Source organism: Pogoniulus pusillus, chromosome 29, assembly GCF_015220805.1.
Source record: "Pogoniulus pusillus isolate bPogPus1 chromosome 29, bPogPus1.pri, whole genome shotgun sequence".
Taxonomy (NCBI): domain Eukaryota; kingdom Metazoa; phylum Chordata; class Aves; order Piciformes; family Lybiidae; genus Pogoniulus; species Pogoniulus pusillus.
Genome location: NC_087292.1, coordinates 18,430,606 through 18,453,628, shown reverse-complemented (window position 1 = coordinate 18,453,628; position 23,023 = coordinate 18,430,606). Strand labels below are relative to the sequence as shown.

At 53.9% G+C, this 23,023-nt stretch overlaps 2 protein-coding genes across 5 annotated transcripts in view; both read right to left on the bottom strand.

The window, feature by feature from the left end:
• Window positions 1-1,974: 1,974 nt before the first annotated feature.
• Window positions 1,975-5,510, bottom strand: OCSTAMP (osteoclast stimulatory transmembrane protein). The gene is made up of 3 exons (XM_064167916.1): window positions 5,457-5,510; window positions 3,558-4,598; window positions 1,975-2,547 (listed from the first exon to the last, which is right to left on the bottom strand). The coding sequence occupies exons 1-3, from the start codon at window positions 5,508-5,510 to the stop codon at window positions 2,230-2,232; spliced, it is 1,413 nt and encodes a 470-aa protein (XP_064023986.1). The 3' UTR covers window positions 1,975-2,229.
• A 5,349-nt stretch (window positions 5,511-10,859) lies between these two features.
• The window catches only part of SLC13A3 (solute carrier family 13 member 3), a 34,238-nt gene continuing 22,074 nt past the window's right edge, over window positions 10,860-23,023 (bottom strand). For 3 of the 4 annotated variants that reach the window (XM_064167904.1, XM_064167905.1, XM_064167907.1), the window contains exons 4-13: window positions 22,752-22,818; window positions 21,859-22,044; window positions 20,749-20,874; window positions 18,408-18,503; window positions 16,140-16,244; window positions 15,148-15,245; window positions 13,833-13,945; window positions 13,425-13,586; window positions 12,968-13,105; window positions 10,860-12,374 (exon numbers count right to left, since the gene is read on the bottom strand). In XM_064167904.1, the coding sequence (XP_064023974.1) occupies window positions 12,189-12,374; window positions 12,968-13,105; window positions 13,425-13,586; window positions 13,833-13,945; window positions 15,148-15,245; window positions 16,140-16,244; window positions 18,408-18,503; window positions 20,749-20,874; window positions 21,859-22,044; window positions 22,752-22,818 (1,277 nt within the window). In that variant the 3' untranslated portion in view covers window positions 10,860-12,188. The remainder of the gene's footprint in view (window positions 12,375-12,967; window positions 13,106-13,424; window positions 13,587-13,832; window positions 13,946-15,147; window positions 15,246-16,139; window positions 16,245-18,407; window positions 18,504-20,748; window positions 20,875-21,858; window positions 22,045-22,751; window positions 22,819-23,023) is intronic. The other variant, XM_064167906.1, reaches the window with a different exon arrangement.

Sequence of the window (23,023 nt, the reverse complement as noted above, 5' to 3'; positions counted from 1 at the left end):
CGAGCAGTGGCACACGCCCAGAGCAAAGCATGCACTGTGCTATCAAACAGCTTTGGCTTGCTTTTATGATGTTCATCAATATTTCCTCTCCTGGTTTGCATCATTGCTGCTCCTTCATTGCAAGTACCACATCTGGGATAAATGCAATAAAAATGGAATTGGCTTAAAGCTCAGGACATGCTTCTGGAGAGAAGGTTGTCTGCTCTGGTCGATGCAGACTGGTGGCTATGGATGAGCTCTTTCCCAGAGCACTGCCTTAGCTAAGCCATTTACACTTGCTCCTCAGTATATTCAGGTTATTCATTCTTGCCTGCCAGCCACGAGCAGGAACTTGGCATAAATCCTGCCTGTGAACATCTACAGGCACCCACCATGAAACACCAAAGGAATCAGGAGCTTCGGTGGAGATCCTGTCCCATGCATGAGGGGATGTTAGGGTGGATGGGGTCCCTAAATGCTACTGGCAGAAAGGAAAGGGAGGGAGAGAGGCTGGAAGGAAGGCAGGGAAGGAGAGAGGGAGGGAGGAAGGGAGAGAGGGAGGAAGGGAGGAAGACAGGCACCATGCTGCTGGGGTGGCTTACTGCCTCAAGGGCCTCCTCTGTTTTCCTCCCACCTATTTTAATCTCTGACTCCAAATAATTTTGGCTACTCAGTGAGGACATGGAAATCTTTCTGCTTTACTTCAATAGCAGATCATAGGGCATGACAAAGCTCCCTGGTTGAGGAGAAAAGGTGCTTGGGTTCATCACCAGAGCAGCAGCAGGGAATGAGGAGAGCTGTGGGGGTGACTGCAGGGCTTTGTTAGGTGCCCAGCAGAACAATCCAGAGCTAGCAAGCCCAAGCACCTCAGAAGCTGAGAGAATTCAGTGCATGTAGCTGCAGCTGCCACTTCACTTCTGTAGTCTCACTGAGGTGCATTATGCCAAATAATTACCTTAATGAAGGCTCTAATGGGAGAAGGCAGGAAAATAAAAGAGATGCTTTGAAGAAATGAAGCTGCCAAGTTGCTTTGTTTTTAATTTCACACTGGTTGAGCTGCTGCTCCCCAGGGCTCTGCCTACAGAGATGTCCAATCTGCTTCTCTCTCCAGAAACAATGTCTCAGAAGATGCTCCAGTGATGGATTTATGCACCTTGGATGCCATTCCATAGCTGCTGAGATGGAAATAGCCCAGCTCTAGGTTCAGCCAAGCCCAGCCCTGCAGCTCCTGCTGCTTCCCTGCTCCTGTAGAACACCAGCTTATAGCTCAAGTCTCTGCCTGACACTTCTGAAGCCTTCCAGGATATTGACCCAAACTAGAACCATAGAATCATTTAGGTTGGAAATGACCTTTAAGGTTACTGAGTCCAGCCATAAAATCTATATCTGCCACCACTAAATCCTGTCCCTCAGCACAGCACTTACAGGAATTTAAATCCCTCCAAGCAAGGGGACTCCACTGCTGCCCTGGGCAGCCTGTTCTAGGACTTGGCAACCCTTCCAGCAAAGCCTTTTTTCCCTAATGTCCTAAACCTCCCCTGGCACAACCTGAGGCCATTTCCTCTCATCCTAAAACCTGGTACTTGGGAAAAGAGACGGACACCCAACTGGCTTTGTGGTCTGACTTCAGCCCCCTCTGTGGCCCTCCAGCTAATTTCTTTGCATTGCATTTTGAAGAGCTTGTGTGAAGTGATGTCACAAAGTCCTCCCGTGCTGATTCCCACCACCCCATGCCCAGGGAGACCTCATGGTCACACTGGCCTGGAATTTATTTCAATGGGCTGAAATGACACTTTCTTAGGTGAATAAACTACCTCTGGGTGTCTCTGCATGAAACCCAGAGAAAAACTCTCAGAAAATTCATCAAGTCAAATGAGTTTCCTTCCTTGCTGCCTGAAGGGATATCTGGAGGAAGGAAGGAAGGTAAATGAGCTCTGCCCCCACCCCAGCTCCCACATATTTCCGAGATAACCTGGCTCATGCTGCAGTCATAAGAGCCTCTCACCCTTCCTGGAACGGCTGACTCCAGGCTTAATGGCTGCAATAAACAACCCCCAGGGAAGCGAGCGCAGCTCATTGTCCTCACACTCATTCAGCTCTGACACTTCTCTTTCCCCTCCTTTTTTTCTGACAAATCTTTTTCCCCAGACACTTTTCTAACTCTGGAAAATTCAACGCACGGCTCATTGCAGACGTGCCCAGCCGCTGCCCAGCCGCTGCCAGGCTTGCCCTGTGGCTCCAAACGCAGCCCTAGCTCCTGGAGCCGTGCCCCTGGCGCTGCAGGCGGAGCTCCCTGCAGAGGTGCAGGGCTCGCTGCTCCTCCCAGCTGCGGAAGAAGGCTGCGGCGATCGCCCTGCACAGGCGCCGGGCGTAGGTCTGCAGGAAGATGCTGCTGTAGAGGATGCAGAAGAGCAGCCCGAGCGCGAGCAGCACGGAGGGGTTGGGGGGCACTGGGGGGGTGACCCTGCACTGGGCGGAGCTGAAGGTCAGGTAATGAGAGTAGCTTCTGTCGAATTCCTTAAGTGGTAAATCCCTCTGAGGAATCAATGGAGAGATCCTTAATTTAGCCTGGAAAGAAGAAAGACAGAGGTGAAAGGGAGCCTGAGCAAACCCAGCGCAACTGCCTGGGGGTGCAGTCAGCACCACAGCTTGTCAGGGTGAACGAAGGGAAGGGCACTGAAGTGCTCATGCACTTAGGCTGAGCTAGAACGAGAGCACAGAACCATAGAAGAGACCTTTGAGATCAAGACCAACTACTGGGCCAGCACTGCCAGGTCACTGCTTAGAGTTTCCCTCAGCACCACACCTGCAGTGTGTAGAACATGACCTGGCACGGTGAGGCAAGTCCCACCTGCCCTCTGCAGCCACAGGCATCACAGCAGGTCCTTGCTGTGTGAGAGCTGCAGGGGAAGCCATCACCCAGAGAGCAGCGTTGGTGGCTGCAGAAGGGTTCTCTAAGCCCCACCTGTGCTGAGAATTCATCACAAGCAGGACTCTGCACTAAGGAGCCCTGGGGCTGGGGAAGGAGGCAGGCTGCGAGGCAGGAGAGGGAAGCTCCAGCACTAAACCAGAACCAGTCCAGATAAAGGACATTAAAGTAGGTCCAGACTGGGAGAGTTTGTGCAGAGGCTTGCCCGGGGTGACAGCAAAGGCAGAGAGCTGAGCTTGCTCCTCAGGGAACAGCAAAATGGGGACATGGCCTCACAGCTGAGACCTGTTCCTCTGCTTCCCCTTCTTTCTGTGCTTGCACCCACACTGTGGAGGGGGCTTCTTCCCCCACTCTGCTCAGAGAAGTGACCTGGAGACACAAGGCCACCTGACTGCCCTGTGTCAGCAGCGTCCTTGCTCCTCTCCTTGCTCCCCCCAGGGGGCTGTATGTGTTGCTCTTTGATGCACCAAAAGGAGCAGCTGAGGTTGTGCTTCTACCTCCTCCCCTCCAAGCCTGTTGCTTGCTCAGCTGGCTGCTGCGGAGGGCAGTAAGGGTTGTGTAAAGCCACAGAGACTGCAGTCTCCACCAGCACTTCCTGTGACCTGGGGCACAGCAAGGTCCCTGGGTGAGGAGGGCCCCCAGCACTTACACTGTACTTGATGTGGAGGGCCACGGGCACCGTGGAGAACTGAGCTGCCTTTGTCACTGCAGTGTCTGCCATGCTGAAGGCCAAGTGCTCCGTGGCCACGACCACCAGCATCAGCAGCAGGGCCAGGCTGAGGAGCATGGCTTGCACTAGGCACGACGTCAGCTCCTCCCGGGTCAGCCTCAAGCCTGTTGGTCGAATGAGCTTCCTGGACGAGCCTTGCAGCAGGTCAGCTGCTTCGCTGTCCACAGCTAACTGCGCCAGCCTCCTGGTGATGTAAAAGTTGTCAAAGTGGAGGTCGCTGAGGTAATTTTTCAGATACCAGGTGGACTCAAAGCAGAGATAGAACATGGAGAAGGCAGCAACCAGCCTGTTGCCTACTTGTGCAGAGCCTTTGACCAGTATCTGGGCAGCTAGAAAGTCCCTCCCGATCTTCTCGCCAGCAAGGTGAATTTGGTGGTAGATAAAGGAGCTGTTCTTCAGCACCGAAAATCGGAGTTGTCCCTCCATAGGCCTGTAAAAATGGATGGAATGAACAGCTTCTTGAATGGCGTTCCCAAACTCCCTGTAGGCTCCATCCAGCAGAGCCGTGGAGTTCAGGAGGCTCTCGGAGGAATTCCTGCAGATGCACTGGATGACCTGTAGAATGCTTTTGATGTTGCTGATGATGTTGGGTGTGATGTTCACTGCTGCTATCATGATGCACGTGGACAGCAGAAGCTTCCGGCCCTGTTTGGTACCCAAGGTGGGCATGACCATAGTGAAGACACAACGGGCAGGATGCACCATGACAAGGGTCAGGAGAAGGAGCAGGCTGAAGGAGGTGGCCACTGCCACGGAGAGGTGCCAGGAGTACTCCAGGGAAGCAAAGAGCCAGTTGTAAAAGAGGCCTCCTATCACTGCTGTGATGCAAGAGCACTGCAGAAACAAGGTCCACAGCTCTCTGCTGTTTGCTGGGGTGGGCTTGGAGTAAATGAGCCACAGGTCTGCCACAATCCTGCACACCTTTGGGAGCAGAAAGTCTTCACAGCACACCTGGGCTCTCTTCCTGCAAAAACAAGCACCTGGCTGTCAGCAGAGCCAGTTCAGAAATGCACTCACTGGAAAGCTTTCTCCAAATGGCCTTTCATGGATCCTTTTAACATCCTTCTCCGACTGCCTCTGGTCTCACTTTTCTCTACATCCCTGATGGCCTGAGTAGCTGGGACTGAGATATTCTCTGGAAGCAAGCAGTTGCTTGAGTGATCAGGCAGCAAGGACAACGTGGCTGCTCTGCCTCTAACACCAGCCCAGGGAAGCAAAGTATTATCCCATAAACATCCTCTAAAGTCATTCAGAGGGGTCAGCTCCTTGGCAGTGGCTATGGGGGGCTTTGGTGGTTAAGAGGATGCTTGAGGGAGAAAGAGGAGGTTCCTGGCTGCTGTGGAAATCTTTAGAGCAGCCCTGGAATTACAAGGTGCTCAATGGAGCAGTTTCTGCTCACTCTGCCTCTGAAGAGGAGACCAAACAAGTATCTGCAGGTCTTAAGGGTGCCAAGTACAGAACTGATCAGAGCAAACAGTTCCATGCTGACGCTTCAGTGCCAGAGGAAATCTCCAAGAACAGGAGTTTAGAATTTAAAGCTATTTAAATGTCTAATGACAAGAGAAATTTGGGAAGGAATATCACTTTTCAGGCCTCACATATGCAGTGACTTTCCAGAAGCCAGAAAACCTGGTGGAGATGGTGAGCCTGTCCCCAGGATTAAACCCAGCCAGGCAATCCTCATCTGCCCTCACTCAACAGCACTCTCAGTTGTGCTTTGAGGGAGACTTTGACTAGAAAATGAGGTGTTTTCAATGGGAAAAGGCAATTTAACAGCTATGGAGACAGAGGGAGGAGAGAGACTAGAGCAGACACTACATACCCAGCAGCAGAGAGTCTTGCAAGCTCCAGTCTTGCTTGAAAATTCTTCATGTTCCAGTGCTTCACTGCTGAGAAAGGATCCTGGGTGCAGGACAGGAAACCAGGGCAGCTGGCACCAGCAAGACAGGACTCAAGAAATAAAAAGATGGTTTATGGCAATTCAGATCTGGCACTTGCTGAAGTGAGCAGGCAAACTGGCATGTGAAGCCTGGGCAATGACCCCTCTGCAGGGCAGAGCCAGGCTGCACAGCACTGCCTGGGGTTTGTGCTCCTCTGCTCTCACTGCTGTGGCAGAACTGTGAGTCAATGCCACACGGAGTGACGAAGCTGGAAGAAGCATCATACGGAACCTGGGCTGTCACCACCCCTCTTGGGAAATCAGCTGCCTTCTCCCATCAGCCAGCAGCAAGGCTGGGCTCTGTCTCAGGGAGGAGAACTTTTCCTCCTTCAGACATCCACCATGGCTCAAAGGGCTTGGCAGGATGCAGCAAGCCTCATGCTGAAACAGTGAGCTCATGCACAGGGCACACAAACTGCTCCCAGGCTCATCCCACAGTCCCAGCAGAGGAAGACAAAACTTCAGACTTGAGCCTTTCCCAGTTCCCTGGGACGTGCAGGCAACAGAGCTTCAGCCACCCACTCGTTGGGGGACAAGGACCAGCCCTTGATGCTTGCTCCTCAGTCAAGTCTCCAAAGAGGAGGATTCCCACCACCCCCCTGCTTACCCCTTTCATGGAGCTGGGGAGCTGTGGGAGCCTTCTTTGACTCCCTCCACACTGGCCTCTTTGCCAGACAGTCTTACACTAAGCTAAACTTCTTGTGGGCAAAAGTGGCACAGCTCCCTCAGCCACCACTGAGCCCACTGCTTACTGGGACCTGCTGGTCTGTGCCCAGCCCTCCTGCTGGGTGGGAACAGTCAGGCCCCTGGGATGTTTCCATGCTCCCCAGGGTGCGAGGGGTCAAAGGGCTGGAGGTCATCCCTGTCCTAGCCGCCCCTAGGGATGGAGCAGAGGGAGCTCTGCTCTGCAGAGAGCAGTGGGACAGAGGCAGCACCTCCCCCGGGGGACACAGCCAGAGCCCCTGGAGCAGCAGTCACAGCAGGACAGGCAACCACGAGCACGAGTGAGCAGAGCAAACTTCTCTGCTTCCTTAGCTGCTCAGACACCATACGAGGTCTTTTCTGCCCTTGCTGCTTCTCTCCGCAGCTCAGCTTCATTGTTGAGGCACCAGCCGGGCAGAGGCAGCAGCCAGACAGAGGCAGCAGCAGGGCAGAGGCACCAGACGGGCAGAGGCAGCAGCAGGAGAGAGGCAGCAGCAGGGCAGAGGCAGCAGCAGGGCAGAGGCAGCAGCAGGACAGAGGCAGCAGCCGGGCAGAGGCAGCAGCAGGACAGAGGCAGCAGCAGGACAGAGGCAGCAGCAAGGCAGAGGCAGCAGCCAGGCAGAGGCAGCAGCAGGGCAGAGGCAGCAGCAGGGCAGAGGCAGCAGCAGGGCAGAGGCACCAGACGGGCAGAGGCAGCAGCAGGAGAGAGGCAGCAGCCTGGCAGAGGCAGCAGCAGGGCAGAGGCAGCAGCAGGGCAGAGGCACCAGACGGGCAGAGGCAGCAGCAGGAGAGAGGCAGCAGCAGGGCAGAGGCAGCAGCAGGGCAGAGGCAGCAGCAGGACAGAGGCAGCAGCCGGGCAGAGGCAGCAGCAGGGCAGAGGCAGCAGCAGGACAGAGGCAGCAGCAAGGCAGAGGCAGCAGCCAGGCAGAGGCAGCAGCCAGGCAGAGGCAGCAGCAGGGCAGAGGCAGCAGCCAGGCAGAGGCAGCAGCCAGGCAGAGGCAGCAGCAGGGTGGGCATGACAGACAGTGCCATCGGTTTGGAGCACCCATAGCAATTGCTTGCACAGACCATGACTTGGGCCCTGGATTCCAACTGCAGTCTGTAAAGAGCCACCTCGAAAGGTCCACAGCTGGATGCTGCAACACTCAGCTGCAGCTCCAAGGTGAAACCTCCCTCGCTATTCCTGAGCCGATTTTGCAGGCAGATTTCTAAGGGGAACACAAAGAAAGAAACCAACCCCCAGACCAACCAACACATCTCAGAAACAAACACCTTAGAGAGAAGCCCAAGGCCACAGCACAGTGCTGAGCGTTTTCTCAGCCTGCTGCGTGCCCTGGCAGACGAAGGCTGGGTGGGAGCCATGCTCGACCATGCTCCAGGCAGCACCAGGAGGTGTTGGCACACAGAGCCTAACCCAGATTTCCCTTGTGGACCACACAGAATCTTCTGTTTCATTGCTCCAGTTCAGAAGGCCCACACGGGCCAGAACCGTCGATGTCCCTGCCCCAGGACACGACGAACCAGAGTGCTTTTGCCTAAAACCCCCAATCGGTTCAGCGTTCGTTTAACGGAGAGCTGTGGAGCAGGGCGGGCAGCAGCTCAGCGAGGCAGCTCTGACATCTCGTGGCCGTGGCCGTGTCCTGCGAAGGGACCCGGAACCCTGCCTGCATTTCAGCTCAGAGACCGCAGGCGGCTAAGGAGAAGTGAGGAAGCGAAGGAGACCTGGGAGGGATAGGTGGGATGGTGCTGTGCGGGCGTACGCTGTACCCGCCCGGGATGCTCCGAGGTACCTTTTCCACCTCGTGTCCCGGGGGATCTTGTGGCCAAGCTCCCAGGGGCTTTGCTTGCTCTACAAGCTCCAGTCTCTGTAGAGCCTGAGCTCTAAAATGTTCCAACATCCCTGACTTTGCAGTGCTCCAGCAGGAGATGGGAAAGAGACTTTGGTGCCCGCAGCTGGCTTGCTCTGCGGGGTTCCGCTGTCGCAGCCAGAAAGCGCAGCCTGGCTTTACTCTGGGGGGATGGGGACTTGTACCCGGCCGGCCGAAGAGTTCAGACGCATTCCTTCTTCGCAGGCTCACAGAGTGGGTCTCAGGGCAGCGCACACAGGCAGTGCCAGGGTCACCCTGCAGCAGTGACAGTGCTGGGAGGGGACGCAGCAGAAGGGAGCAGCTGTACCCCAGGTGGCACATGGGGAACATGAACTGCACAGCTTAGGAAAATGACTGAGTGGAGAAGATGCAGGGAGGGCTAAACCAGGGCTGCCTTAAGGCTGGAGCTACTTCCTGGCAGTATCATCAGCACCTGTCAACCACAATACTCTGCCCATTGTAGATGTGGAGGGCGTGGGGAAGATCAGCTCATTAGTGCTGGTTCTTTGCTTGTTAACGCTCAACTGCAAAGGAACAGATCAGGCTGGCAGAGTCAGGCAGTGTTGTCTTAGGCTTCATGGAATCACAGAATCTTTTGGGTTGGAAAGGACCTTTAGAGGTTGTCCAGTCCAACCCTCACAGATATTTTCACCAGAGCAGGCTGCTCAGAGCCCCATCCAGCCTGAACTGGAAGGGTTCCAGCCATGAGGCATCTACCACCTCCTTGGGATACCCGGGCCAGGGTCAGGACTACCCTTAGAGGAAAAGAATTCTTCCTTCTACCCAGTCTAAATCTTCCCTGCTTTGGTTTAAAGCCATTCCTTGTGCTGTCACAACAGGCCCTGCTAAAGAGATTGTCCTCACCTTCCTGCTACCTGCTCTGAGCGCTGCTAAGCCTCAGTAAGGTGTCCCACGGAGACCTCACAATTGCTGCAGCTTGTGCTGTAGGCACAGAGCAAACCCCAGCAACAGCCTTTCAGCGAGTGGTGAGGGAACCAGGGCTACCCGACCTGTGAGAGCTGAATTTCCTCTGTCCTGGGTTTTCCTTTGCTTCAGCAAGCTTTGCCTCTCGCTCCTGACAGAAAGAGAGCTGAGCTCAGCCTCGGCAGCACTCACTGCTCTAAGGACCTTGCAGAGCAGCTCCTCTGTGTGAACAGTTTGTAAAGCAACTCGAATGCTTCTGGGACACCAAATACTACAAAATGCTTTCCTACTGTAAATAAAACAGTCATTTTTCTGCATGTGTCTCAGAACATGTGGATGTTGGTCAGGGATTGGGTGGGGAACATCAAAGGAGCCAAGCAGAGCTATTCTGGATGCGAATTTCAATGGCGAGAGGCATTTCCTGTCCATTAAAATTCAGCAGCAGGCTGCTGAGGTGAATGGCTCTTGTGAGGGCTCTTCGGCTCCTGCATGGCCGCAGAGTGGGGCAAAGGGCCTTTAACTACGGCAGCTGAACTTAGGAAGGTTGGCACAGCACTCGAAGAGCCCTTCCTGGGAGTTCTCCTATCTCTGCTAACACCACAGACCCCTCAAGAATAACGAGGTTGACTTACCTTTAAAAGCTGCTTTTGGCAAACCCGAGTGGGAGCAGTACCAGAGCAGCAACTGTTCGTGCAGAGCCCTCCCTTCAGCCCCAGGAACACTAAATCAATTCTCTGTTAAACAAGAACAATTAGAAAGGAAGCAGGGCAGAGCAGCCCTGCTCTCTCGGATGCCTGCACGTGAGCAAGTGGGCTTGTGTCACCCACAGCCCTTAAAGCAGGTCCTCTGGGAAGCCCTGGGAACGGCAGAGGCTGCTGGTAGAGCTGGCAAAGCCAAGTCTGTGACTGCAGCAGAGGCCTGGGAGCCAGGTGCTCCTCACACCTTCCTCAGGTCTGCCAAGGCACTGCTGTGTGACTGTGGGCCAGTCCCTGGTCTCTGGCTCAGTTTCCCATGCTGGTACATAGATGACAACCCTTCCCTGGCTGCACTTGTGCAGTCCCTTCTGCTCCCTGGCCAGACAGTGCCACAGCCACACCAGGGCACTGGCAGTGATTTCTGGGGGCCTCTACACGAACTTCATGCTCTGGGTTCTGCTCTCCTGCCAGAAAAATCCTCCTGGAATCAACCAGAATGCACCAGGCAGAGCTGAGACTTAGTGCGGCTGTGGCAGCCACATGTGCCACAGAGCTGGGCTGGATCTCACCCTTCCAGCCTGGCAATCAGATGATCCAAAGACCCTCACTGTCTGCCCTGTAGGCTGCAGGGGCAGGGACAGCTCTGTCCCAGTGCCCGATCTGCTCCCCTGCAGCAGGGTCCAGCCTGTCCCCAGTGCCCAGGACAGTCAGTGGGGCAGGGAACAACAGGCAGCAGCTTTCCCATCCTCCCGTCCTCCTTCAGCCCATCCTTACTAAGGCACCACGAGGAGTGCCCACGAGAACTACGGTGCCCAGACCCAGAGCCCAGCTGGCAGGGAGCTGCCCCAGGACAGTGTGACAATGATGTGGAAACCAAAACCAGCTGCTGGGAGCACCTTTCTAGCAGAGCAGCCCTGAGATGCTAAGCTCCACTGCTTAGCAGGGCTCCATTTTGCTCAGATGAGGAGAGAGACCTCTCTGCCCTCCTGCTCCTCCTGGGGAACCACTGCCCAAAGCAGGGGGTGAGGCGCAGGGAGAGGGAGGCTTGGCCTTGCTTCCTCCCTCGGTGGACAGAGCAAACAGGACGAGGTGAGGTGCTCACAAATGTGCTTTATTGTAAGCTTGCCACAATCAGGAGAGACTTCGTTGAACATTAAGGATTTTTTAAACTTGGCTGATCAAAGTTCCACGTTCAAGTGGTTTTGGCACTTTCAGTTCAAGCCCTTCACCATCGTGCCATGACCCCAGGGTAATCCCTTGCAGAAGCAGGTGTGGCTGGGGAGCGTCACTCTGCCAGCTCTCCCTCCTGGCCCTGGGGGTTATTTGCAGCACAGGAGCAGGGGAGATGCACTGGATCCCCACCCCAAGCCAGTCTCCCATCACCAGTGATGTGACATCCAGTCACTGACCTTCCCTAAAGCAAGGCTCAGCTCCTTTGCCACTCCAGCTGCCTATTGCCATGACTGATCCTTTCAGATACACATTTTAGATTCTCATAGAAAATAAAAGCTCACCTGAAGTGTGCTGCAATCAGAGCAAATCTGCAGTGCCTGCATCAGCAGTACCCAAGGGCCTGGTTTCAAACCATGCTAAGAATCAAAGCCCCTTTTCCAGACATGCCATTAGTATCCCAGTGCAGCTTCTGCACTGAGCTGTGACTCAGAGAGGCACTCACCAGTGAGCCACCCTCACGAGCCTGAGCCTGGCCACACTCACCACTGGTGCAGCCACTGGCGATGCCCAGAGTTACAGCAGGAGTTAATTTGGTCCCAGCCCCCATCTGTGCCCTCAGTGCAAAGAAGCAGGCAGCAATTCCTGCTCCAGGCTGTCCAAACACTGAGCATGTCTGAAAACAAGCTGCTGCCTGCCTGTTTCCAAAGCTTGGAGCAGTGCACCATGCCCCACTGACACCCCCTGTGTCACCCCTCACACACACACCTGCAGCAAGTCTTCATCCTCCAGGAGCTGCTCCCGAGGTGGTATCCAGACCCCATCCCTCACAGCTTGCCCCCGGCGGCATTCAGAGGTGCTCACTCACACTGGGCTGCCCTTCAAGGACCCAGCTCCTTCCAGCCTGTCCCCAGGGCTACTCTCCAACGCGAGGTAGGCTGTCAGAAGCTGGAGCAGCAAAGCTCTCATGGCAGGAGAAGCATCTGCCCAAAGATGCTCGTCCAGTTAACAAGCACCACCTACGCCAGGTGGACTCTGGGAGAGCCTGGCTGGTGCCTGTGGAAGGTGGGGAAGTCTTCAGCGACAGGAACAATTGGATGCTGAGACTCTGAGCAGGATTTCTGAAAGTCAAATTTAACCAGAGGGTGCCCCACGGTGCAGGCTGCCATGGGGCTCTCCTGTGCACGCTCTGACGATTCCAGTGCCCGAGTCCTAAGTGAGTGAGTGAGTCCTTCCCCAGGAGTAGCTTTGTTCATATTTTATTTAGTGCACTTAAAGTGACATTTTCTACAGCTGGCAAGACTGAGGTGGCATTTCCTGCATGGATGTTGGCCCATGCAGGGAAGGTCCCCAGCTGGAAGATGCTCTTGGCCCATGTATTCATAGCCAAGCTAAGAAGCAGAACTCCCATAAGATTCATGAGCAACCCAGTTCTTGCCTACAAGAGAAGCACAAATATGGCTGTTGAGTTCAGACAGGGCAGCTACAGCATGTGCAGCACAATGCCATTTCGACATAGACACTATAAAAAGGGAAGGCTTAATTGCTATTAATTGCTATTAATATTAGCAACATCATCAGTAGGCTTTCATAAGCCACAAAGGCCACTCTGCAGATGCTTACCAAGCTTTGATCCATCAAAAGCATTAACATCTGCTTAGCCTCAAGAATGTGAGCAGGAACTGGGACTGAGCCTAATTTTACTCATGAGCTTTATTTCACCAAGCTGTGGAACGTTTCCTGCACCTAGAAACCTATGAAAGCTGAGCTGCTGACACTGGCAGGACCAGAAGTAGGGTCTGGGAGATGCTGAGCACATTCAAGACCGTGGTGACTGAAAATTTCACAGGGGCAGCCTTTGTAAAGGCTCCTCCCACATGGCTGTGCCCTCAAACACTGCTGAGAGCAGAGTCAGACTTCAGTCTTCTCTCTTCAGGGAGCACTGCACGGGTGACAGTTTGGGAAGTTCCTCTTTTGAAAGCTTGGGCTGACTGCTCTCAGTCTGGTAGGGTCTGTACCTAAAGCACTTACCATGTCCTTCACCATCAGGTGCCCAGAGGAAAACGCAATGGAGTTAGGAGGTGTTGAGACTGGCAGCATGAAGGCATAGGAGCAGCCTATGGTGCCTGGTATCATCAAGTAGAGAGGGTTCACCCTCAGGCGAATGGCCTTGAACGACAGCAGGGAAGAGAGATGGTGCCAGGCACTCAGATCAGAGACTGCCAACAGTGAGTGCACCGTGCAGAGCTGCAGCCCACACCCGTGGTAAGCAATCACCTCTCCCACCAACAGCTGAAGGATTATCACCCCTCAGTGTCCTCAGTACCCCACAGGCTCTTGCTGTCTTGCTCCCAAGGATTTCAAAGTGCCTGAAGCCCAGGGATGGATGAACCTTGCGGTGCCCATCGCAGCACAGGTGTGACACAAACCCAGGGGGCAGGGAGAGGAGAGCAGACTTGCAGCTGGGCTTGCCATGGGACCACCTTACCAGCTCTGCCAAGACAGGCAAGAAGATGATGATAGTGGCTGTGTTGCTGGCAAACTCTGTGAATAAGGCAATGACAACGGTGATGAGGATGACAGCCACAGGCGGCGGGACACCCTCCAAGGGATGCAGACGACCTCCTATCCAGACAGATAAACCAGACTCCTGCAGAGAGGGAGAGCAAATGGGCTCAGATTGGAGCTCCTGCACCCCTGCAGTGAAGGGAGTGGAAGGCATTGCAAGTTCTCTTCAACTCCTTAGATGTCTGCTGTGCACTGCTGTGACTCGAGGAGAGAGACTTGTCCTGCAAGTGTTGTGACCCCACAGACACAAACCCCAGAGCCAGATGAGGACCCCAGGTGACACTGATAAAACCCAGCTTTGCTGGGTGGCAGCTGCGCCAGGCCTCACCTCACAGCCCTTTGCCATGGCAAAGCCCCCTCCCAGCAGCAGGATGATGTTCCAGGGCACTGTCTCTTGAGCCTTCCTCCATGTCAGCAAGGGCTGCATCTCAGTGTTGGGTGCTGGGTGAAGAGAAAAGCTCTGTGTCAAACCCCTCCAGGGGGGCACAGCAGGCAGCAGCTGACAGAGTGGTATCAGGAGGCTGACAGCAGTGTTGGGGCTCACTGCCCACGAGCTGCTGCTGGTTAAAATATGCAGATGGAGTCTCCTCAGGCAGACACTGAACTTAAAACAAAGGGGAAATAAAAATGTGGCACCTAGTTTTCCTTGAGGCTTTCCTGAGGAACATTTACTGTCGTGTCCATTTTCCCTCTGCAGCAGCCATAGCACTGTCCTGAGGGAATGGCAGGCTGTGGCAGGACATTGTCTGCCATTTAGATGGTGCAGATGTTATTAATCTTCCACCTGCCACTCAGCCACCTCCAGCTGTCTGTCAGGGAGCTCCTCTCCCCTAAAGGCCATCCCTTAAGGCAGGATGCAGTGAGCTCTGCCCCAGGGAAGGGTGCCCTGCTGGGACTACAGTGCTCTGCTGGAGAAGGGCACCTGTGCCTTAGCCAGAGGAGGCCTGAGGAGACCCCTTCCTGCGCAGGACCAACGCGGCCAAGGCACCTCGCTGGGCGCTGTGCTCCCAGGCACCAGGCAGAGCTGCGCCAGCCACGGAGGGCCTCTGCCAGCCAAACCCCCATGCTAAGACCACCTCTTATGCCAAGTGGTTTATGGGTTCCAATTTGTATCTCATTGGATTGGAGGACAAGCCCAAGGCCTCCAAAGACTCCCAGTATCAAAGCCTGCTGGAGAGTTTGGGCTTTAGGAGTTTAAATTCTGTGTAGTTCTTAAGAGCTGAGGAAGGACATATGGACAACCTGTGCAGCTCCACCCTGCCAGGGCTTTGTGCTCCCTCCCGATGGACAGAAGCTGTCTGGGACTTAGCAGCCAAACCTCTGTTCCACAGTCAGATCTGCCATGGTAAATCCACAGCAATTTGGGTTCTCTCTAGCCCACCCTGGCACCATGCCTGGCACCCCTGTCAGTCATTCCTGCAGCTGGCATCAGGGCAGTGGCTGCTGGACCTCTTCTTGCACTTCAGAACAAAGCCTCTGCATGATTGAATTGCACCTTCAAGCAACACTACTGCAGCCAGCCTGCTGCTGTGGGCTGGTGCAGGGCCAAGGGGAAAAGTCCTGGCCCTTGCTCCATGCCTGTCCTACCAGGGCAAGGGCACATGCACAGGCAGATTCCCTGCCTGGAGTTGTCTCCTACTCACCTTTCAGGTCAAACCACCACCTGAAGGAAGGTTTTTGTGAAGGGAAGAAGAAGAGGATGATGACAATGGTGATTCCTGTAACTGCATCTGAGATGAACCTGTCCAAAAGCAGCAGAAACACTGGTGAGAGGCAGAGGCCTGCAGAAGCACAACTGTTATGGGAACGGGGATTTACCAAAGGGGATTACAAGCTCCCCTCTGGCTGAAAGACCCTCATTGTTCACAGGTATTTTCTTTTTAATTCCCTCTCAAGCTACGTTTCTGCAGTGGGCTCTGAGCCCCTGAAAAAGCTGCTCTGCACATGCAAAGACCAACATGCACTCCCCAGCAGGCTGCTCTGACCGTGGAGCTGTGGGCAGCCCAGGAGGGGCTGTGAGGACAACTCTCCTCAGCTTGTGGCAGAGAGCAGAGCTCATCTGCACAGGAGCTCTTGCACAGCTCAGGCTGGGAGGCAGCAAAGGGCTCAGCCCTTTGACTGGAGGGGCTCCGAGCTGAGCAGGAAAAGCTCCAGGACTGCTTTGCTGGATTAAGCCAAGGCTTTGTGGGAAAGCACCAAACAGCTTGAAAGTCTCTTCTGCTAAGAACCAGCAACCCCCTCGGAGCTTTATTATTCCCCAACTGCCATTCCATCTGCCTTAGCAAGGTGTGGATGGCACAGGGGAGATAAACTTGGCAAACAGGCAGGAGAGCACCTGGGGTCAGCTCCTGCCACCTCTCCTCAGCCTGCAGTGAGACTGCATAAAGAATTCCTTAGTTCACTGTAAATGCTCTTACTAGGAGCATTCCCAACAGGAAAACCCTAGGGATGTCCTCAGATAGGCACATGCCTACTTCCCTCTGGGCCTCCTCTGCCTCCTCCAGGCCACAGAAACAACGAAGCTGGCTCTGCTGCATGAGGCTGGGTTCCATTCACTCCAGGAAACCTGAGCTGCTGTGTTAAGTCAGAAACTCAAGAACCTCAACGTGAGAGTGGAATGAAAATAAACTCTTACCCTGGTGCAAACAAGCTGGCCCAACCTGGAATGAATTTGGGATCCCTGGAGAAAAGCAGGATGGCAAATATGCAGAAGAAGAAGAAAATTGCCTGCTCTGCAAACCTACAATCATAGAATCATAGAATCATAGAATCAACCAGGTTGGAAGAGACCTCAAAGATCATCCAGTCCAACCTATCACCCAGCCCTAGCCAGTCAACTAGACCATGGCACTGAGTGCCTCATCCAGTCTTTTCTTGAAGACCCCCAGGGACGGTGCCTCCACCACCTCCCTGGGCAGCCCATTCCAATGGGAAATCACTCTCTCTGTGAAAAACTTCTTCCTAACATCCAGCCTATACCTACCCTGGCACAACTTGAGACTGTGTCCCCTTGTTCTATTGCTGGTTACCTGGGAGAAGAGGCCAACCCCCACCTGGCTACAATGTCCCTTCAGGTAGTTGTAGACAGTAATAAGATCACCTCTGAGCCTCCTCTTCTCCAGGCTAAACAGGCCCAGTTCTCTCAACCTCTCCTCATAGGATTTGTGTTCCAGGCCCCTCACCAGCTTCGTTGCCCTTCTCTGGACATGTTCCAGTACCTCAACATCTTTCTTGAATTGAGGGGCCCAGAACTGGACACAGTACTCAAGGTGTGGCCTGACCAGTGCTGAGTACAGGGGAAGAATAACCTCCCTTGTCCTGCTGGCCACAATGAAAAGCCGTGCAGTCAGAAAGCTGAAGGGGTGGAGCAGGCCAGGACAAGCAGGGAGCTCAGGCTGCAGCAGCCTGGGGCAAAGCCAGGCTGTTTTTCCACAGCTAACCATGGTGAAGCACTGCAGGGGACTGTAAATCTATTTGCCAGTATTGCTGCTTGACAGCAGTTAGCTCATCCTGGAAGACATCAGAGAGGCAAGGTGGACATCAGCAATGCCCTGATGCCACAGCAGGCATAGGCAAGGTTGAACCTTTCAGAGAGGAAAGGCCAAGCAGCTTCTCCTCTTACCACTGCTCTCTGGGATATCCCTAGGGCATGGCAGGGATTGCTTCACTCCAGTTCAAACAGCACAAAAGGGTGGCTGAGATTCCAACAGTTTCTAAACCAGCAGGAACAAACTTCAAGGTCAAAACCTAAACAGCATTCCCTGGGGACACAGCAGCAGGTAGCCAGCACTGTCCCTCATTAAACACCAGGCTTGACTCCAGTGGAGTCAAGACTTAACCAAGACAGTGCCTCAAACCCCTGCTTTAAATCTCCCAGAGCATAAGGGAGGGCATTTAAGCCCCTGGGAAGGGGCCACTTGCACTGATGTAAGTTCTGGGGTTGCTAATCAAATTGGTAAGGCACAGCTTAATGGACTTTCTTACTCCTAGACCTCAAAGAGGGACTTTGATTCTTTCAGAGACATTTTGCAGGCTGCTCCATAATGTACTGAATAAATAAACCAATTTCTTTCATTTGCAGCCCAGGCACAGACAATTGCCTTTGAAGAACCACTCCATGTCCCCCACAGCAGCAATAATTACAGCAGGGAGAGCACCACACAAACATCGCTGCACCTCCGCAGCATCGCCCTCACTGCTCTTGGGGACACTCAGCTCCTCCTGCTGCCCCTTTCCTGGCCTTTCTCCCAAGTTTGTTTCTGCTGAGTCTCCCAAATGTGATCCCATCACTGCAACCTCCAGCAAGCCTTTTCCAGGACACAAGGCCTCTGAGGAACTCAGAGAAGCAGCTGGAATCTCTTCTCTCTTCACCTGACCAAGGCAGCTGAAGGAGCTATTCAGCAAAATCAGGTAGTCCAGGACAGGGAACTGGCTTCTGTCCATGGATTTTCTCTGGGCAGCTCTTTCATTCTCTTAAAGCACATCCACAGCCCACATGACTCAGATCTACCATGGGACTCATCAGCCTTCCCAGGAAATGCTTCCTGCTTTGCAGAGCAGGAATGCACAGCCCCTCAAAGCCCAACCTGCAGTGGTTAGCACATAGCGCACAGGATTGGAGGAGAAAAGCTGCACACAGTAACTGACCAGCCCAGCAGGAATTCACTCTGACATGAACTTTGTTCTTGGGAAGATCTGGATACATGCTGCTGTTTGCAATCATTACTGCTACTGAAGGTAGAGAGGCTGGAACGTGTGGAAAGCAAACTTCAGCAGGTTACAAACACTTTGAGTAGAAACACCTCCTTGTTTTTCCTCTTAAAACCCATTTCCTCCAGCTCTCCTCCCTTAAGGCATTTCCAGCCCACTTGATTTCAGCCTCAGGCCCACCTCCATGACTTACTTTGTGGGACCCAGTTTCTGATAGTCCTCCTTTATCACTTCTCTGGCTCGGGCTTCTGCATCCACTCTTATATTTGACTTTTTGGTTCTCCAGCCCCTGCCAAGAAACATAGAGCCACATTTGCATGCCCCTCACAGCAGTGACACTCAGAAACACTGCATCTGCCACTGAGGCATCTGCCACACAGGGCACCTCTGCAGTGTCTGCTCTGCAAGTTGCACAGAGCTGCACATCTCTGGCAGCTCAGTTTGCACTGCCTTCAGATCCTGAGGACTGCTGATGAGGGTCTCTGGCGTAGATAAGGGCAGTAAGACTCTGTTTTGTGTGTCCCTTCTCCCTGCATTCATACAGAGGAGACCCTGCAGAGGGTCAGAAGTTCTCTCTCATTTACATTCTGAACTCTTCCCTCCCGCACAGACTGTGACTGCCAAAACAAAGCTCCAGCTTTGCAGGATTTCCTCATCTCCAGCAGATACCTATTTGGGCAGAACAACCAGGAAGAGAGTGACACGGAAAATCAACGGGAAATTAATCTGCCTATTCATTTCTCTACTCACTTGCAATTTCCTGGGTGATCCCAGGATGCTGCTAAGGATCAGCAAAAATGTGAGGCATTTCTAACTGGCTGGGAATGTTAATGTGCTCCTGGATAAGCCTCTTAGCTGGGCCAGGCTGACCACACACTGCTTGATCCTTTGCAGTGTGTGCATACAAATGATGTATTCATATCTTGCACTTCATCTCCCATCACATACCATGGTGCTGCACCTGGTCTCCAACCCTGCCTGCAACCTTGCCTAAACCTACAAACACAACCTCCTGTACCAGGGGCATCCACCAGTCTCCATGGTGCTGTCTCCGTGGTGCTGTCTCCGTGGTGCCTGCACTTCCTGAACTCACTGTTTCAAGGGGGTCCCAAGGCTAGACCTTCTGGTTGATCATTCATTCACAAGTTCTTAAGCCTCAAAGAGCTACACCTGGTCCTACAACTTCTTGTGTTCGAGGAGGTCTTACTAACAGCCCTCCAGCTCAGCCCACAGCTAAGCCTTCTGGATTCAAGCCCAGCCTGCTGTTGCACTGCTGTCCCTCTGCCTGCCTGTGCTGCACTCCCTGAACCGTTTCAGGCCACGCAGCCCAGCAGACTCCTGCAGACCCTGGGCTGTCCCTGGGCAGTTTCGGGACGTCTCTTTCACAGCACCTTACCCGTGGGGAGTTGTGGTATCTGTGCTGGCCCAGCTCTTCCAGCCGAGCCCGGCCGTGTGCTGCCAGAGCAGCCAAGCAAAACAGGCAGCAGCACGTCCTGCCTGCACAGCAGCAGCTCCGCCAGCCCCTGCCTCCCTCTCCTGCCAGGCCGGGGCCGTGCCGGCAGGGCGCGGGGCATGCCCCAGCCCTCACTGCGGGATGTGAAACTCAGGCTCCTCAGCAGGCGAGCCCCAGGCCCGGGATGCTGAGCCGCTGCGAGCGGGCACAGCCTCCTGTGAAGCTCCAGCGGCAATTTAAGGGCCAGCATTTGGCATGTTCTGGATTGTAACTTTCCCATTGGGCTTTTCCTGTCTCTGAGACAATGTAAATATTTAGACACCTGTTCCCTTTCCCCCCACCCCCTTCTGTTTACATTTCAGCCTCAAAATAACAATTGAAGACTGTTCTAAATATTAAATATTCTGTACGGTCCCTGGAGGATGCAGGACTGAGTTTGTCATTAGCACAAACAAGAGTGCAGAGGAGGAAAAGGGCTCCAAGTGAACCAGTGCAGCAATGCTGCAGCTGTTTCAAGTAGTTTGCACCAAGGGCTGCGTGCATCCAGCAAGGATTTACTGGAAACACATGTTCTTGTCAGTTACAGCTTACCACAGTGCTGTAAGCCCAGCCCTGCCGGCAGGTAATCCCTTCCCGACCCAAGCGTCTGCCCCTGGCTCTTGTATGTCCTAGGAGATTTGTGGCACTGTTTCCAGGGTACCCAAGATTTCATACTGGCCCTCAAAGTCTGATCCTGCTTTTCCTTCTGCTGATGAAAACTCGCCACTGACCTCCACAGGCCCAGGTCAGGCTGCAAAACAACCTTCCTGGAAGGGGTTGAAATGAAGGAAGGCTGCTGACAGCCCTGCACCTGCGTGCATCCAGCAGCAAATGCACGCAGCCAGCCGATGCCTTCGGCACCTTCCTGCTGTGTATCAGCTTCCTAAAATTAGTGACTTGTTACAGCCTGAGCACCTTGAGCTGAGTTAGGAAGCCCTCTCCCTGCCCAGGAGATGGTCCTGGGTGCTATCAGCAGGTGAAAATGCGTTTCACAATGCTGCTAGAGCCACAGTAGGTACACGCGGAGCAAGTGTAAACATACCTGAGGTTGATTCCTCCATACAGGATGGAGATCCACAGCCATCCCATGAGAAGAAAAATCAGCATTAAAGGAAATGCAAACATAAACCAAGAACCAAAGTTCACCACATCACATTCTGGAAAATAACTAAGGAAATGGGAAAAATCAGGTTAATGCAAGAAGGGAAAAGAGCCCTTGAGTGTAAGGGTAAGAGACACCTGCAATCAGCAGCACAACAGCCCACACCTGCCAGCTCGCCTCTGAGAGCTACTCCCCTGGAGCAGGTATCTGGGCACTAGGAGATTTGGGAGTGTTGGGACAACCCGCCAGGCAGCACTGTTACCCACCGCTCACCCAGCCTAGCCCCCGTGAGAAGGTCCAAAGTATCCCTCCAGCTGGCTGCTGCTCTCCTGCACTGATGCTTCTGAACAGCCTGGGTGAAACCCTGCTGCAGCTGTTGGAGGGCTTGAACTGGAACCTTGCAGGGGTGCTGCAGGTGCTGCTGATAAAGGCCAGCACAGAGATACCCCTGGGCACTTGGGGTGGCATTTATCTGTGTTCCCATGCACACAGGTGACAAATCAAGGGATCACAGTATCACAGTATCACAGTATCACAGTATCATCAAGGTTGGAAGAGTCCTCATAGATCATCAAGTCCAACCCTTTACCACAGAGCTCAAGGCTAGACCATGGCACCAAGTGCCACGTCCAATCTTGCCTTGAACAGCTCCAGGGATGGTGACCCCCTTCTTGTCCTTCCTGCCACACAGGGGTAGACAACATTGCTCACAAAATACTACCTGGCCTGCTTCATTGAAACAGCTCCCCGGTTCACTGTGAGTGTGGAGTCAAGTCCCACCAAATCCAGCGGGATGCAGAGCACCAGCAGGGTGAAGCAGGCACGCAGTAGTCTGGCTGCCAGCCCAGCTGGACGCACTGCAAACCTGCTGCAGACAGCTCTGGCAGACGCAGCCTCCCTCTGCCGTCCCTGCTCACAAAGCTTCCCAAATCTTCCCGAAGGGGATTAATTTTCCAAACCAGTTCTCATCAAGGAGGTGATTTCCCAGAGGGATGTGGAACACGTCTGTCCCCCAGGATTTACAAGGCTCTCCAGGATGGGCTCCTATACCTCTTCAGCTGTCCCAGCAGGATGAGGTTTGGGGCAGTGCCCGTCAGCGTCGCTGTCCCTCCGATGCTGGCCGCGTAGGGGATGGAGATGAGGAACCCTTTCCATATGTTTGTTTTGTACTCCTCCTCCTTCTTCAGGTCTGAGAGAGCTTCGCTGGGCATCTCCTTCTCCTCTGAGAGGTCTTTGCTTTAAAACAGCCCAAAAGAGAATCCGGTGAAAGCCCTGGTTTGAACACAGCGCAGCCGTTCAGAGCCTTGAGAGAAGGGAACTTGCCCACTCCTAACACATCCAAGCTACCGCTGGCCTCAGGGGCACCTGAGCGGCCCGGGGCTGCCGAGGGGTCTGCCCGGTGAACTGCCAGTGGGATGGCAGCCTCGCAGAAGGCAGAGCACTCTCAGCACCCATCCGTAGGAGAGGAGGGTGCAGGTGCCCTGCCCAGCCCCTCAGCAACTCCTAACACTTAGCGTAAGGGACTGCTAAAAGGAAAAAGGAAAGCTAAACTCGGATGGCACTGAGAGGACAGAGACTGCTGCTGAAAGCGTGCTTGGTGCCTGCAGCTGCTGCCAAGGCAGCACCACCAGCGTGCAGACCCCGGGGCTTTACAGCGCCGGCTTCACCTCTTTGATGGTCTCAAGAAGAGCAAGGCACAGCTCCCCAGCAGGAAACACTTCTGGCTACCAGTTCAGTGTGGCTGGAAAATCTCTGCATCGATCAGGGCGTGCCAAGGCACACTGGACACACAGAGGAGGGTTTCTACCATCAGGCTGCTAATGATTGGGATGTTTGGTGTAATCAAAACACAACAGTGATTGAAGTTCACATTCCTACAGCCTGCTCTAGCTCGGGGGTCATTCTCTCTCAGCTCTCTAAGACAAACTTTATAGTTAACTTACTCCTCAGTACTTGCCAGAAACTGCATCTCAGTTGGTACAGTGTAAAGTTTATTCTGCTGTAAAGATGCTGAAAAAGAAAGATGAGGACTTTAAAACAGTTCAAAGCATCTAGAAAATTCTCTTTGAACCAAACAGAGAGAGGGAGGAGACAACTGCCATTGAGAGAGGAGGGGCTGTGCACACCAAGGGTGAGCTCACACCCTGGGGAAGGGCTCCTGCCACTGCTCCCATCCCACTGCAGCACCCAGAGGCACTGAGGCCCTTCGCTGCTT

Coding starts and splice junctions, on each gene's coding strand:
- OCSTAMP (XM_064167916.1), bottom strand. CDS start 5,510: ATGAAGAATTTTCAAGCAAGACTGGAGCTTGCAAGACTCTCTGCTGCT. Junction 4,599..5,456: donor GACTCTCTGCTGCTGGGTAT/GTAGTGTCTGCT, acceptor TTTTGCAGGAAG/AGAGCCCAGGTGTGCTGTGA. Junction 2,548..3,557: donor CCCTCCACATCAAGTACAGT/GTAAGTGCTGGG, acceptor TCTTCTTTCCAG/GCTAAATTAAGGATCTCTCC.